Source organism: Squalius cephalus, assembly GCF_949319135.1.
Source record: "Squalius cephalus genome assembly, chromosome: 8".
Classification (NCBI taxonomy): Eukaryota; Metazoa; Chordata; class Actinopteri; order Cypriniformes; family Leuciscidae; genus Squalius; species Squalius cephalus.
The window spans coordinates 33,354,802-33,371,010 of record NC_137129.1 but is presented as its reverse complement, the minus strand read 5'-3'; the positions used below and the strand labels follow the sequence as shown (position 1 = coordinate 33,371,010).

At 37.1% G+C, this 16,209-nt stretch overlaps 2 protein-coding genes across 4 annotated transcripts in view; one reads left to right on the top strand and one right to left on the bottom strand.

Moving 5' to 3' along the window:
* grin2da (glutamate receptor, ionotropic, N-methyl D-aspartate 2D, a) overlaps window positions 1-16,209 on the bottom strand; it is a 74,477-nt gene that overhangs the window by 16,798 nt on the left and 41,470 nt on the right. For both annotated transcript variants that reach the window (XM_079879525.1, XM_079879526.1), the window contains 3 exons: window positions 15,045-15,373; window positions 2,848-2,962; window positions 1,408-1,613 (listed from right to left, as the gene is read on the bottom strand). In XM_079879525.1, coding sequence (XP_079735651.1) covers window positions 1,408-1,613; window positions 2,848-2,962; window positions 15,045-15,373 — 650 coding nt within the window. The remainder of the gene's footprint in view (window positions 1-1,407; window positions 1,614-2,847; window positions 2,963-15,044; window positions 15,374-16,209) is intronic.
* LOC307163494 (formyl peptide receptor 2-like) overlaps window positions 12,960-16,209 on the top strand; it is a 322,109-nt gene continuing 318,859 nt past the window's right edge. For both annotated transcript variants that reach the window (XM_079879542.1, XM_079879541.1), the window contains exon 1: window positions 12,960-12,974. The gene's annotated coding sequence lies outside the window, so the exon portion shown is untranslated. The remainder of the gene's footprint in view (window positions 12,975-16,209) is intronic.

The window sequence follows — 16,209 nt, the reverse complement described above, 5'->3', positions numbered from 1 at the left end:
GTATGTCTTTTATTTGTAGTTGTGTTTTCTATTAACAGTTCCAATTATAGGTTGTATGTAGTTGTTATGATAGCTATGATGTAAACGAAGGCCAAAGCTTTGCCTCCGCTAGCCTGCTAATTAACATTACAGTATTGATGTTTTGTTTACTGTAGCTTTTGTACGCTCTTGCTTTTGTAAGACTGCCCCTTAGAAAAATTATCCATGATTTTGTGATTAATTACTGTTTGTATTACCATAGTTTTCCAACAAATATGATTAAATTGTGGATAACATCTTATCTATAAGAAAAACAAAAACAAAAAAATATACCACTCTGAAACGTCCTGTGAAATCCGTGGTTGCAAAGTCCATGCTTGAAATCCGTTCTGCACGTTCCTCTTGTTCGTTAACATTGTCAGAGTCTGAATCGGGCTCGAATCGCCATCGTTAATATTTACATCTGAGTAGAGCTCTTGGTTATGGAGGGGCGGGACATTTCCCGAACACACGCTAAGCGGTGCCAATGACGACACACACTGGGCCAGCTAACCAATCACAGCACATTTCGTATTTCGTAAGGAGGGGCTTCATCGAAAACGACGCGTTCAACCAGACTAGGGAAAGAGGAGCTGTAATAATGTAAAATATGTGAAAAAATAAGGCGTTTTTTGAACAATCAAGCATTAAAACATATTCTAGTACACCCCCAAAAAACAAAATCAATACTTCGCAAAATGGCATAATAGGACCCCTTTAAGTACATTTCCCCTTACTGTCATTACCGTAACTACTTTTGAATATTTAGTAATTCTCATTAAGAATCAAATGAGATTCGCCACTGCAATAACTACCATATATAAACATATACATCTTTCCAAAAATGAGAACGAGAATCTGTAGGATAAATTATTAAGAAAGATAATGGAAATTAGATTTTAATTAATTCGATTATGATTTTGTTTAACCAACTACATTTTTCATGACATTTTCATTATAATTAAGCATATTTACGGTAATTTGGTTAAACAAAATCATAATCTAATGAGTTGAAATCTAATTTCCATTATCTTTCTTAATTTTGAGATGAAATATCACATGGGCATGTTATTCTTACAGTTTTTCTGCTATTCACCTAGGCTCTGTATGCTAGACCAGGAAGAGTTTTGAGAAATTCTCCATTTAAATAAGGTAAATGAAGTAAAGTGCTCTAACACAGAACAATCATTGATCAACCTCTTCTATTTCTACGTGAATTTCTAATTTATTTAAATTCCATCAGTGCTAGCGACAGGACGGGGAATTAATGCCCCTGGGGTAATGTGAATGTAATTTGCAACACCTGCATATTCACTGCCACATTTGCTAAAGTGATAACCTCAAATGTTGAACATTTCTAGTCTAAAAATGCACAGACTGAACCTTGACCTGTTGTTGAGTGGCAGACGGCACGGAACAGAGTCTCTGATGCAGGAGCCTGTTCCGGGATCAGCAGGCTCTACGATGACGAAGGGCCTCTCCTCCAAAGTAACAACGCGCAAGTGCTGGGAATCATCCAGAGGTTTGAGGAAGGGGCCGTACCGGGACCAGGGCGGGTAACGCAGACGCAGCACTCCATTCTCCCACCAACCCACCTACAACAAAAGCAAGACGCCATTAAAATGGTACAAACAAGTTTTTGAGACCTAAGACAGATGCAAAATGTTTCATAATGGTGCTTTGATGAAGTTAAATAATGATTGGTGTTGGCAGGTCTGTTTCCTTTCTGACATTCTTTACATCGTTAGTGGATGTAGTCCCGACTTTATTAAGTTAGATACTTGAAGCTACAGAACATATAAAATGCCTGTCTTCCAAGTGACAGCTATTTTAGCTTTCAACAAGACACGTAAAACCCAAACCTTTCAAAGCTACTGCAGCATGACACCTTTGTAAGTTCACATGATTCCCAATCTCAAGTGTTAACTATCTCTGTCAGTGAACATGGCAATTAAATGTAAAAAAATAAAAGAAAGACTTTTGTACTAGCTCAACAATGAATGATTTACGGTTTTCTGCAGCTCTTTTGGCAGTTCTGAGACCAGCCATTTCAAACTGTCAAAAAGTGAATGAATAACTAATAAACTGCAAAAATACTTTTTTTTCTTTGGCTTATTGACATTTGCCAGAAAAAAGCTGTATGTGCAATTATTTGCAATTGCCACTCAATTGCATTCAAGTGCACTGCCCTGTTAACAATTTCCCTTTTGAGAGTAATTTAAAATAACAGACAAGTTATTGAAAAACAGGAACATTACGAAAAATACAGTAAAGCATTAACAGGTATGAATTGCAGTGCAGACTACTTATTTTTATAAATCTTTTTTTTTTTACCCTGAATTTAAAGTTTTGAATAAGGGAGAGAGAGATTACAAACTAAGTGTCCAGTAGGTTGACTATTTTGCTGCATGATATGTAGAAGTATATGTACTAAAAGTACTGAATGTGAAAATTATTGGTTAATACGGTCATGTACAAAGTACAAAAGAACACAATAAAATGATAAAGATAGTTATGTTTATGAACACTGTAAAAATTACAATTCAAATGAAAAAGCACCATATGACCTCAACTTCCTTGATTTGATTTGCTTTGCACAAAATGTATTGTAATAAAATGTGAATGTGCATATATTTTTTATTTGATGCACTTCATTTCCTTCTGTATGCGAGACACGGTTCATTTCAAATGCATTCTTCACATTTCAATTATATTGCATTTAAATGGCAAGGCAAAATGTGAACTCACTTGGAAGCTGCATTTAAAACAGTTCAGTGATAACCATGAATATCTAAACACATTTAAGCATACTAATGGCTCCACCCCTACCTCCTCCCAGCTTCTTCCTGCAGTGTAGGAGATAACATCCAGAAGCGGATTTGCCAGATAACCGTCATTATTAAAGGAATAGTCCCGTCCAGATAGAGTTATGTTACTGAAGAACCTGCAGGAGAAAAAGGGGGAAAAAGAGAAGGGTGATAAAGGAGGAGTCTGAGTGAAAGTGATAAAGAGAAGGAGAGCGAGCAGCGAGAGATAAAGAGTGATAGATGGGAGTTCCATTAGTCACCTCTCCACTTGGGGTGGTGTGTGTGATTTGTGCTGAATGCTTAAGGGACTTAAGTAAACCTTCTCTGCTGAACATTAAACAGAAATGACAACACTAAATCGCAAGGAACATACAAGAAATTCATTTACAGAATGACAGAAAACTGAAGGTATAACCAAATTAATTAATCAATACAGAGTAAAATAGACAGTATGGATGGATAAAAAAATAAAAAAAAAAATAAAAAAAAGAGTAATATATTGTGTGTGTGTGTGTGTGTGTATACATATATATACACTCAATATTGCGTTACTTCCTTAAAAAAGTAACTAATTACGTTATAGTTACTTTTTATGGAAAGTAATGTGTTTTTACAAATTTTACGTTTGTATTCCTTTTTCCCACCTGGACAAGAGTTGCTTAAATTGTTTTTTAATTAAAAAAAGGTTTGACAAATGTAAAGATCCTTTCACACCAAATGGTTGGTTGAATTGGATCATCGAACGTCAAGCAGCAAAGACATTGGTTAATAAAATGTGATTAAATACACAACATATATTTTTATTAATTAACAAATCTAATTATTGCAGGTTTGCATAATATTCTATGTTTGCATTTACAGTTTTTATTCATTTTGAGGAATAATGAAGCTGTTTTTATCCAAGTGAGATGAGTAAATGCGTGATCACATTAGACTACAACTAATAATAACCATCACAGCGCACACAACGCCTTTGCATGTGTCAGGGGAGGTGTCAGTCAATAAATGGGGAAAAAAAAAACCTTTAAACTAAAAAAAACTTGCATTAGCCTACTTATTTGAAAAAGTAAGTATTTTGTTGTAAATTTAAAAGTAAAGCATCACTTTTTACTTGAAAAAGTAATCTAAGTACATTATTAACTCACAGTAATTTGTGAACCCAACACTGTGTGTGTGTGTGTGTGTGTGTGTGTGTGTGTGTGTGTGTGTGTGTGTGTGTGTGTGTGTGTGTGTGTGTGTGTGTGTGTGTGTGTGTGTGTGTGTGTGTGTGATGAATTAATTAAAAAAAAATAGGGACAATATTTGAAGAAAGGGTAGATGGACTCATGGATGAAAAAAATAAAAAATGAAGGCTACTGAAGGATCAACCTCATGAATGTATAAATGAAAGAACGAATAAATAGAGGAAAAGGAAGAGGACTAGATGGATAAAATATGAAGGAGAGTAAAGACGAACAATTTCATGTTTAAAGGGTAAAATGAGAAAACAGTGAATGAGTAGCTATATAGAGAGGAAAAATTGGATGAGTGACTAGGAATGGATTCATGGAATATAATTATAGAACAAAAAGATAAATGAAAACAAGAATAAATGCATGAAAATTGTATTTATGTAGACAAAATTGTAATGGATAGATGGACGAATGAAAACAAAAAAACAAAACATGGGTAACAAAGGATAAACTTCACAGAGGGAATGAATCGATGAATCTTAAAAAGAGGAAGTCTTGGATGGAGGATGAATGACATGCCCTAAAGCACTGCAGCCACGGCTCCGGCTGCACTTTTATCACACTTCCAGATCGGCGGCAGGACACGGCAGTCATCTCGCCAGTGGCTTGTTTTCAATATTCAGTGTTTGGAGCTCTTAGGATGCTGCTGAGATGCTCTTGTTAGTCGCCATGACAACTAGGAGCATGAGAGTAGCATTGAAACTCCGGAACAGAGGGACGCGAAACGTGAACATCACAACAGAGTATCTTTCTCCCCTCCGCATGTGTACGCTGCATCTCTCATCAGGCATTTGTCAGCAGTTTTCTTTTTACTGGTGATGCGGTAATGGCCAGAGAAAACGACTCTTTCAACCAGCTCGTTTTTCTTTTTTTTTTTTATTGTAGCCCGTCATTGCACGGGATGCTCGGCTCGTTTTTATGAGACGTGTCTCATAAGTCTTTCCACTTCTGTCTTTGGGAGAAACTGCATTTGATATCTAATCCATAATTTATGACAGGATCTATATATGAGAGATTATGTTCATTTCAAAGCGTTGGTCGGAATGACAGCAACGGGCCCACTTCTGTTTAATGCCCCATTTAATAGAATGTGAGCGGCATTGCTTAGCCAAACTTCATTCCTCCATCTTGAAATGCCACACTAAACACTTTTAGGAATACGGAATGAAGATCACTGCTCATTTTTCATGGCACATTTTTTTCATGCACACTTATATATAGCACAAGTGAATCATAATCGAGTTTACAAATCACTCTCAAACTTCTTCGATCCGTCACACACGATATCTGCTCCGGATCGGCAATTAAAGAAAACGTCCGATCCGGTGTAATTCATTTATCTCTCACTCATTACGAGAGTGCAATGGAGAGCGTGACAATCTTAACAACCTCGAGTCTGCGATGCCAGCACTCACACTTTCCTCGTTCCCTCGCTCTAGACCCCTGCATGGTTGTCATAGCGACGCAGCCATTGACATTACATGTGTTCCGCTAATGCCTTACATTGTGGGGTGAACAAACAACCTAAAGCACAGCACGTAGCGGAATACAGATGTCACTTGTGTCATCACAATGAAGACGAGAAAGAGAGAGGAAGGAAAAAGAGAGCGTGAGCCTGACACAAAATGGAAACGTAGCAGTGATGTACTGTCACACAGAATGTAAAATGAAAAGGCCTGGAGACACAAGGAAGAGGAAGCAGGGGGGAAAAGTGTGAGGCGCACACACACTAGGACAGGATAAGGAGAAATGTTGAATGTTTTAACATCACAAGGGTGTTTAAACATCAGAAACATTCCAGGGGTTTTAATGTGTCCATTAAAGCGGCATTAGTATGGTGATGAGCAGAGGCACTGCCCTCTGCAGCTGGCTGTGTGTGTGTGTGTGTGTGTGTGTGTGTGTGTGTGTGTTTGAAAGACAGTTTCTCAAAGCAGTTTCAATATGACTTTATACACTGGCAATATGGTAACCCTATAAGTGAACGTTTTAAAAGAGAGAGGGTGTTCCAAACCCTGAGACATAAGCCGCATTTCCATTACAGATTTTTGCAAAACTTTTGCGATATTGTCGACAAAAAACTATTGCGAAATTACAGTGTTTCCATTAACCGGTGTTATGCGACTAAAACGTAATTTTTTCCTCTCATGAAAAGTCATTCCGAATGTTGGTAGGTTTACGCATATCTCAGCCACCGCACTAGCCATTATTTTTAATATACTTGGGAGCCGGCACATATGAGGTGTTTCTCCCTCCTATCTGCTTCAAGGTCTTGATAAATTGTGGCATTTCTTTGTTGTTTAGAATCCAGTATTCCCGTAATACTTTTGTCTTTTATGAGTTTAATGAAGAACTCTGTCTCGTCTTCTGTCCAAACGCCATCTACGTCAGGTGACCTGTAAATGCGCAAAAACTGTTTCCATTGCAGTTTTGCGAAATATTCCTTTTTCGAATTGCCTGAAAAAACACCGAATTGCCTGAGGGTAAAAACTTTTTTGCGATATATGGGAGTTTTAGCTAAATTGACGTTTTTCCATTGGGCCTACTTTCAATTCGCAATTTCAATTTGCGCAATTTGAAGGGTAATGGAAACGCGGCTATAGACAGCTTTTTTTTTGGGGGGGGGGGGGGATGCCATGGGCAGGTTCAAAGGGTAATTTTGAAAAGACCACAAATGAATGAATATTCAAGCATAGAGTTATCTAAGCAGGAACGTTCTAAGGGGCCATTCACGCAAAACGTGTTTTACAAATCAGATGCAAGGCAGTGGAATAAAAAAGTCAAGGTCTATAGAACATCTTTTAACTTCTTTCCTTAATAAAATATGCTGCAAAATATGCAAGACCTGAGTGCACGTCCAAAATCAACGTCATTTCCAAAAATGCCAGGAATTTTCAGGATTAAAGAGTATTATTTTACAATAAATTACTGTAATCCGGAATTTACAGTGAAATGAATGCATGCTGGCCTGGGTAATTTTCTTATGAATTATTGTTAATCAACAGCAAAATGATAATGACATCACACTCACAGTAATTTACTTCTCTTGTTTTACTCTGAATTCACATTATAAAGTTGTCTTTAACCATGCCACTGTACGGTTATACTGTTTATTACTGTAATTGTTTTGAAGTCACTATAACAGTGATTAGTGTTCCATTTGCTTGGGATCTTGAACATTGTATATTCATATTAAAATTTCTGATCTAGTCAAGTAAGAAGTGTGACAAATGAAGATATTTGTTAAAACAAGCTAGAATTTAAAATAAGTGAATTGGCTGATTTTAAGTTAGTCAAACGCTATTATTAGCGTTATTTCAGCATAAAGATTTTATTTCAAATTCATAATTACTTGGGATATGGATAGATGGATATTTCACAATAAAGCAGCTGCTGAGATTTATCTTTGAAAGGTATGACGGGTATGAACGTTTTTTTTTTTCTTCCATCACCTAATGATGCACAGACATTAATCCTTGACATACAAAACACCACATGGTGACGACAAATAATAATAAAAGATAAATTCTGAACATTACAAAATAAACAAACAACACAAACTGCTAAAAGTGAACCAAAATTAAGTTCAGCAGCACAGATAAAACCAACAAGAATAAAGAAACTCCACAGCATAATTTATTAATGCCGCACTGCATGCTGGGTACATTAAAAGTACATATGCACTGTAGTAAAGCAGTATGATATTGTAGATTTTACAAGAAATTTCCGAGAGTGCAGTTAAATGCAAGGGAAGTCCTACTATGGAATTACTGTGAAATTAATGCAATTATTAACCTGGAATATAACGTAATTACACAATTTTTAACAGTGTAGATCTAAATGCCCAAAAAGGTCTATGTAAGAATGTTTGAAAGAACCCATGATGGAACACTTTCACATGCCTAATTCTTAAAAACTCTGTTTAGGAAGTTTTGATTCCCACCCATGATCCCATGATCTAAATAAAAAAGACTGTGGCTGCTTTAGTTAGAAAAGTTACCGAATTAGGTGCTTACCAGTCGACATTTGCTGCATATATTTGAGCAGTTAATAACATTAGCTAATGGCTGCAAGTGGCAACACATGACTAAACATCATCATTCAAAATACTTCTCCTACATGTCAAAACTCAGCATCCCTGAACATAGCACTTTCTGCAACTAAAATTAATTGTTTTGGGCAAGAAATCTACTCTTTTGTTAAAAGAAATTCCATGACAACAAGATTTTCCAGAACATTTTACATTTTCTCTAATTTCCCATGTGTTTTCCAGGACTGGAAAATTTACCATCAATTTTCCAGGTTTTCAAGGTTTTCCAGGATGCAAGGGCATAATGTCCAAAAAAAAACCCCAAAAACAGTCGAGGTAGAGTTCAAATGTGCATGATGCCCAAAAAAGGCCTATAGGTTTATCTAGGCAGGAATGTTTTAATGACGCCCAAAACTGCTGTCTATGAACGTTTGACACACATACGCTGCCCAAAAATCCTGCTCGTTGAAATGGACAAGATCGGACCCTTCAAACATACCTATGATGCTCAACAATTGTCAATGTAGAATGTTTGAAAACATTTGCATGTACCTAATGTCTAAAAATGCTGTTTAGGAATGTTTTAATGTGCCTATGATGCCCAAAAATGTGCCTTGCAGTAGCTGTAGAATCCTTCAAACGCATCTACAGTATGATCCTTCAAATGAATCTAATGATGCTCAAACATGTTCTACATATGACTGTTAAAACCCACCCATAATGCAGTCAGGATGGCCAAAAAAATGTCTGTAAAAATGTTGAATGCACCTAGTACTGTATGATGCCCAAAAATTAAGCCTATGCAGGAAAAATTCACACATATCAATAATGCACAAAAATGCAACAAAAGTAGAAATGTTCCTATATGCCTGTGATGTCTAAAAAAATGTCTAGATAAGCAGCTCACAAAGTTTTGAGACACAACCAGAGACAGAGATATATATATATACTGTATATATATATATATATAGAGAGAGAGAGAGAGAGAGAGAGAGAGAGAGAGAGAGAGAGAGAGAGAGAGAGGGGAAGTTGGCAAAGTTGGCTGAAGACGTCAATACTGCAGCGACATCCTGCACAGACAGCATGAGTTAATAAGAGGAAGTGGGTGTAAGAGTGAGCGAATGAGGGATGGAGCAGACCTTGAGTGAATGAATGAGTGAGAATAAGATTGAGTTTGAGTGTGTGTGGGTGAAGCCGTGTGGCTGAGAGATCAGTTCCATTGGTGACAGTCTGTGATATTTCCCCCACTCAGCGCACCATAACCAATTATCCTATTTACATGCAAAACGACACTGCATGTATGCCTCTTTATAGCCGCCCGCAGGGGCAAGACGAGAGCGGAGAGGAAAAATGAAGGGATAAGACAGTGGGGGCCAACAAAAGGGTGGGAGAAAAGGAGGGGGACAGGAAAGAATGAGTGCGAGAAAGAGCGAAGAGTATGAGATAAAGAGATGGAATTAGAGTGGGGGGAAGTAATGTTGACATGATGAGAGAGGAGAGTTATTATGAAAGAGTGCAGGGACTGAGAAACGCATGGGCATGAAAGAGTGGGAGGACGTGAAAAAGAGGGGAAAAGAATGACAGAGCAAGAATGAGAAGAGAAAAAAACAACCCAAAAAGAGGGTGAAACAGTGGGCAGGAGTGCAGGTGAGCATTCATCACACTCTATTAGCTTAGGCAGTAACAAAAAGTTAGCAGTAGGGGGCAACAGGTCTGTTGCAATATGCTTACTCATAGTAATGCCAGCGCTCTTGTCTCCTGCACCAGCCTCTAATGACTGATTTAGGAACAGCTCGCGGCACATCTGCCACCATATTTAAACTTGAGTAACTGGAATATACTGTTCCCAGAGTAGATGGCCGTACGTGCGATGGTCAGAGACAAAATCTCAATATAAATTCAGTAACCGTGCCTGTAAATCTGCGAACTTGGGCCGCTGATTGGACAACAGATCATGCTGGAATATAGTGAGGTCAAAGAATCAAAGCGATTTCATTATTTCGTCAACTCAAAAGTGGACTTTAGATTAATCATATTAATACTAGATTCTATATTATCCAACTGACCACTATTATTCTAATTAATTTAACTTCACTAAAATGACCACAAGCTCAAAAATCAAACATGGGTGCTTCATAGGTCAGAAAGGTTGGTCAATAATATGATCATAAACCTCAAAGAGACTACATGAATATCACCATACCTGTCATGAAATATGGTCATATTTCACTTGAAAAATCAAAAGAAATAGAAATGATATTTTGCTTAAAGAAAATGCAGCCTATTTGTTAAAAAAGTCTGTCATCAATTACCCTAATGTCGTTCTAAACCAGTATTTCCTTACCACAAAAAGGTGATATTTTTAATACCGTGTTTGTCCATACAATTAAAGCTAATGGTGTCCAAGGGAACATTGTCTTTGCATTGTGACCAGGGCCTTCGCTAGTGGGGTGAAAGGTGGTAACAATTATAGTGGCCCCACTAAATCCAGTAGTTATGCTATATATTGCCCTACTCTTATGAATCATTATAGTATATTGTATGCCTGAGAGTTCAATGAAAACTAACATTTTCCAAATATCTCCTCTCACTCCCCTTCCTAAAAATGGTTTAGTCCGATGGTTATTTATTATTTCAGCTCAGTCAGCGACAAACAGCGGAGGGACCCAATAAAATCGCAAGTCCCACCCTAGCTAGTAAACAGAACCAATCACAGTTTAGGCAGCTCCGAGAACGGTTGAAGTTAGTAGTAAAATTTCATTGTAAGTGAGACTGACTGAAACTGTCAGCGGGGGGAAATCTGGGTACTAGTAACATCATGAAAAGGAGAGGAAGGCCAGGAGAACTGCTTAATCAGCCTATCAAAACGTTCTTTAACAAGACAGGTTAGTGCAGTCAGTGTAGGGATGTCAATGTGATGGGATGCCGATCATGCCGTGCCCTGATCATTTTGCGGGAATAGGTATAATAAGAGCTGCTGCCTGCGCCCTCCTGCCGGTACATTTCATTAGGCTACTGTATACCGGCGTGTGATTAGTTTCAGTCTATTGCGCTATTATGTAGTTTGTTGGTTTGTAACACACAGAAAAATGGATATGCGTTTCACATTGAACACAGACCTGCCGGCTGCTGATGAGAAATGTTTAAGATAATACTGTCAAGAAAACGCGAATACAACTCACTGCTCTTGATGGATACATTTTCTTTAGCTTTATTTAATCAAATAGCAGTACATTATCTTCATCCAAAATGAAGACAATGAGAAACTTAAGTGGTTTTATTACATTTGACTGCATTCTTTTTAATTTCTGAATATTTATCTCAGCTGTTAGACATGAGACTGCCTGGAAAGACAATTTGGTAACACTGTACAATAAGGTTCATTAGATAACATGAACTAAGAATGAACAATACTTCTACAGCATTTATTATTCCTAGTTAATATTAATTTCAACATTTACTAATACATTATTAAAATCAAAGGTTGTATTTGTTAACATTAATGCACTGTGAACTAACATGAACAAACAATGAACAGCTGTATATTTCTTAACTAACATTACCAAAGATTAATAAGCACTATAATAAATGTATTTCTCGTTGGTAGTTAATACATTAACTAATGTTAACTAATGAACCTTGTTACCGACATTTTAAAGGCCTGTTATATTGCTGGTATGCCTACTTAAAAAAAAAAAGTTTATTTGATCATTTTATTGATTTCTTGCCTTTTGTTGTTATTTTATTATTTTGTCTTGCATAATTGCTTGATGACTTTAAACAATAAGTAGTTATTAATCACTAAATGCCACTGTTTTGATATAATATTTATAATCAACTTTGTATATAAACTCACTCACTCATTCATACATACACCGACGGCGGTGTCAGCCATGCAAGGCGATCCAGCTCGTCGGGAGCAGCTGGGGTTAGGTGTCTTGCTCAAGGACACCTCGACACTTGGTCAGGTGGAACCGGGGATAGAACCACCAACCTTCCGGTTTGTAGACAATCTACATGAACCACTGAGCCACTGCCGCCCCTTAGTTAGGGGTGGTGTGGCGCAATGGATAAGACACATGCCTTTGGTGTGAGAGACCCGGGTTCGAATCCACTGTGAGACACCAATGTGTCACTGAGCAAGACACTTAACCCCTAGTTGCTCCAGAGTCGTGCGACCTCTGACATATATATAGCAATTGTAAGTCGCTTTGGATAAAAGCGTCAGCTAAATGAATAAATGTAAAATGTAAAATGTAAATAAATTTATATAAAATAAGTAAAAGCAAAAACCTGTATTTGCATTTATTTATTTGTATGTTTTGTTATTTTGTAAGAAATCCTTATTAGGTGCATGGCACCAGATGTGAGCCTCCATGCCCATATATTATTGGCCTACCGTTATGGTACATGACATGAGTGGAGGACATTGGGGGCCCACATCAATGTTTTTTTTTTATGGGGGCCCAGAATTCAATAGCTACGGCCCTGATTGTGACGACATTTTTATTCTCATTATTGCAATGTGCTGCAAAAAAAAAAAAGAGTCTTGCTCATTACCATATAATGAAACAAATAATGGTATATTATTTAAATGGTGAGTCGAAACTAATGAGAATCACGTTTGAAAATAATGAGAGTAACAAATAAACTTGAAAGTAAAATATCCTGATATATTGCCGTAATGAAATGTGGAAGGAAAATATGCTTATTTGTCATGAAAATAATGTTGCAGTGTCACAATCTTAATGGTCCTAAAAATAGGCAATATGCAAAGTAGAACTTCTATTTTTACTTGTTTTATTTTAGAACTGAAATAAGACACGGTGTGCTTTGGATACTCATACATTCGTTTTTAGAAAATTAATTAGAGAACAAAAAATGTACGCAGTGACTCCACTGCTTAAACCCACATGAAGATCGAATAAGAGTTCATTCAAATGCAGGTTGCAATGATTTCAAAATAAGGAAGAAAATAATTAAATGAAAAAGAAATTATGGGGGGGGGGGGCTGTATAAAAACACTTGCAAAAGATCTATAGATGTGATTCCGTGCTCAGCGCTAATGAAAAGAGATCAATGGGAAAACCTTGAGTAAAAAATAGCTGCGAATTCTAAAGTGTACAGATTGTCCACTGGCTCCCCTAAAGGAATAGATGTTGCAATACTTTGAGGTAGAGATGCAAATCCCTTTTCAGGCTTAAAATATTAACTTTAAAACATGGACAACTTGGTTACACCTAATATGCAGATGTCACATTAAACAAAATCTGATGATTGATAAAGTGGGCTTGAGAGAAGGCTCAAAATGGAAATGAACTGGCCAGGTCAGCTAACCTAAATTGATGGCATGTTTAAGTGATTGACTTTTGAAGGTGCTTAAAAGATTTATGATTCCCGCAGTTCATGCCTGAGTGACACAAACATTTCCAAGAGAGCTCCCTCCACCATAAAAGACAAGTCAACGGTGCTGTTTGAGGCCAGAATTTTTTTTTTTCTTTTTTTTTTTGGAGTGATTTGTGAGAAGCATGACTGACAAGCAGCAAATCCCTGCAGTATGGCCTGTCAAACACAAATCAAATTCAGGTTAAGGGCTTGTGTGTGTGACTGAACACATGTGGCCTCACTGGGGTTATGGGTGAAAAGAGACCCAGGTAACAGACAACACAGGGTTTTGATTCAGTCATCACAATCGCACTAGTCTTTGAATTTTGCACGGCAAGAGATGAAACAGGAACTCGTTAGATTCTTTTTTGTTTTGCTTTGCCGCTCATGATGTACCCGGTTTAGGGCCATTTCCTCTAACAGTGCAAAGTCAATGTAGTGTTCATACATAATTAACACCAGTTATGCACAGCTTGAAATAAAGAGTTTCAGTTTGTGTTAGGAGACTGTGGGGAGATATATTACATCCAAAATGTAATAGATATTTATCAAATGAAAGCTTTAACAATTTTAAATGGAACGGTCTGGAATGCATTATGGTCAGTATTCTTTTATTCTTTTAAATGCAGCTCATGTGCAGATCATGGTTAAAAAATAAAAGACTTGTTCATTATTATCTAAAGACCTCACACATGTTTTGTCAAGTTTTAGCTTGCATGCCATTGATATGCTAGTGTACTCTTAAAAGTGACATAATCTGCTTTTAGTGTATATTTGCATTTATTTACAGTCTTTCTCTACAAAACTCTCACCCTGCACTTTACAGATTGTCAACCAATGAAATTCATATCAGAATGAGAAAATGCCTCCAAAGTTATTTTATGAGATCTTTAAAAGATTCAGTTAAAAAGTTTGGGAACAGTCGATGAAAACTAGCCTGTGGCTAACTCGGGTACGCTTACATTTGTTCTGAATGTTGATTAGTGTACATTGTCCCTTTTCAAATAAACAGTAACATTTATTTATTTATTTTAATAAATATTAAAATAAATTAATGCTTTTATTCAGCAAGAACATATTACATTGATCAAAAGTGATAGTAAGACTTATCTATTTTCAAATTTCAGTTCATTAAAGAATCCGTGGTTTTCACAAATAAATTAAGCAGCATAACTGTTTTCAACATTCATAATAATAAGAAATGTTTCTTTAAAACCAAATCTGCATAATAGAATGATTTCTGAAGGATAATATGACTGGCTGCTGAAAATTCAGCTTTGCCATCATAGGAATAAATTATATTTTAAACAATATTAAAATAGAAAACCATTCTTTTAAATTGCAATAATTTCACAATATTACGTTTTGATATTCAGTTTTACTGAATTTTGTCACAAATAAATACACCCTAGGTGAGCATAAGAGACTTTTTTCAAAAACATAAAAAAAATAATGTACTGACCCAAAACTTTTGAATGGTATACTGTTTTTCTTTCTTCTTGTTTTTTTGTACGAGACATGGATGTACATCAAACAAAGCCGTGAACCTATCAGCAATCAAGTAGATTTTCTTACCTGATCCTATCTGGCACCCTCTGGGTTTGATTTCCATCCATCATGCAGTTCCCAGCGAAGCTCGTCCCTCGAGCCCCAGGATACTCCCTACGCAAAGCCATAGCACCGTGCGTCAGTACCGACACACCCTTTGCGATTCGCCGTCGTGGCTCGTCCCTCCATCCCTGTGGCCTCACAGCAAACACAGCCTTGGGTAGACCCTCAAGACCAAGTCCTGCCAGACCCGGGCCCACCGCAAACCACATGTGTGAGGGAGTAGCCTGCCCTGATGCCCATGCAGCCTTAAATATGTGTCCTGCCTCTTCCTGTGAGCAATACAGGAGTCGCACCTGTAAAGAGTGGTAGAGCGAGAATAGAATAAGTATTCAAATGGACCACTTTGTCCTTTTAAAGTCTGCATAAAATCAAAATGCATTTACTTAAAGAGAAAGTTCACTTACTCACCCTCATGTTGTTCCAAACCTGTAAGAGTTTCTTTCTTCTGCTGAACACAAAAGTAGATATTTTGTGTTCAGACAGTTGATGGTAGCCATTGACTATGGAAGTCAATAGCTTACGTCAAATGTTGATTACCAACATTCTTTAAAATATCTTCTTTTGTGTTCAACAGAAACTCATAAAGGTTTGGAAACAACTTGAAGGTGAGTAAGTGATGACAAAATTTTCATTTTTGGGTCATCAAGCTCAATAAGCTCTTTCTGCTTGCTCATGATACTTCACTGATTTCAGAAAATGTCCTATCGGAACAGAGTGATCCGGTCAGCTTGTTATCCATGCGCTAGCACATGTTCGTCAATATCTTTAGCACGACCAAAGGTGTTTTTTATAAAACTCAAACCCGGGAAGTGATGTACGAGGGCTTTTTGCACACACATTTCAAAAAAAGGTCAGAGATGTCAGACATCTTAAAATTACTTTGATACAGGTCTTGTTTTTCTTGCTGGAGATGTATTGCTTATCCCACTTGTTGACATGTAGCCACAGGCTTCTCACAGGGAGATAAAACTACTCTTGAGGGTTGTTGACTGGTGACCTGCAATCCTCCAAAAACTCAAACAGTATAACAATTGTAGCGAAAGTAGTAGTGTGGAATCAATAGACAGCAGGGGCAAGACTAGGCCCTGGCTATTGGACTACACCCCTAAATGTTTTTTTTTTTTTTAAT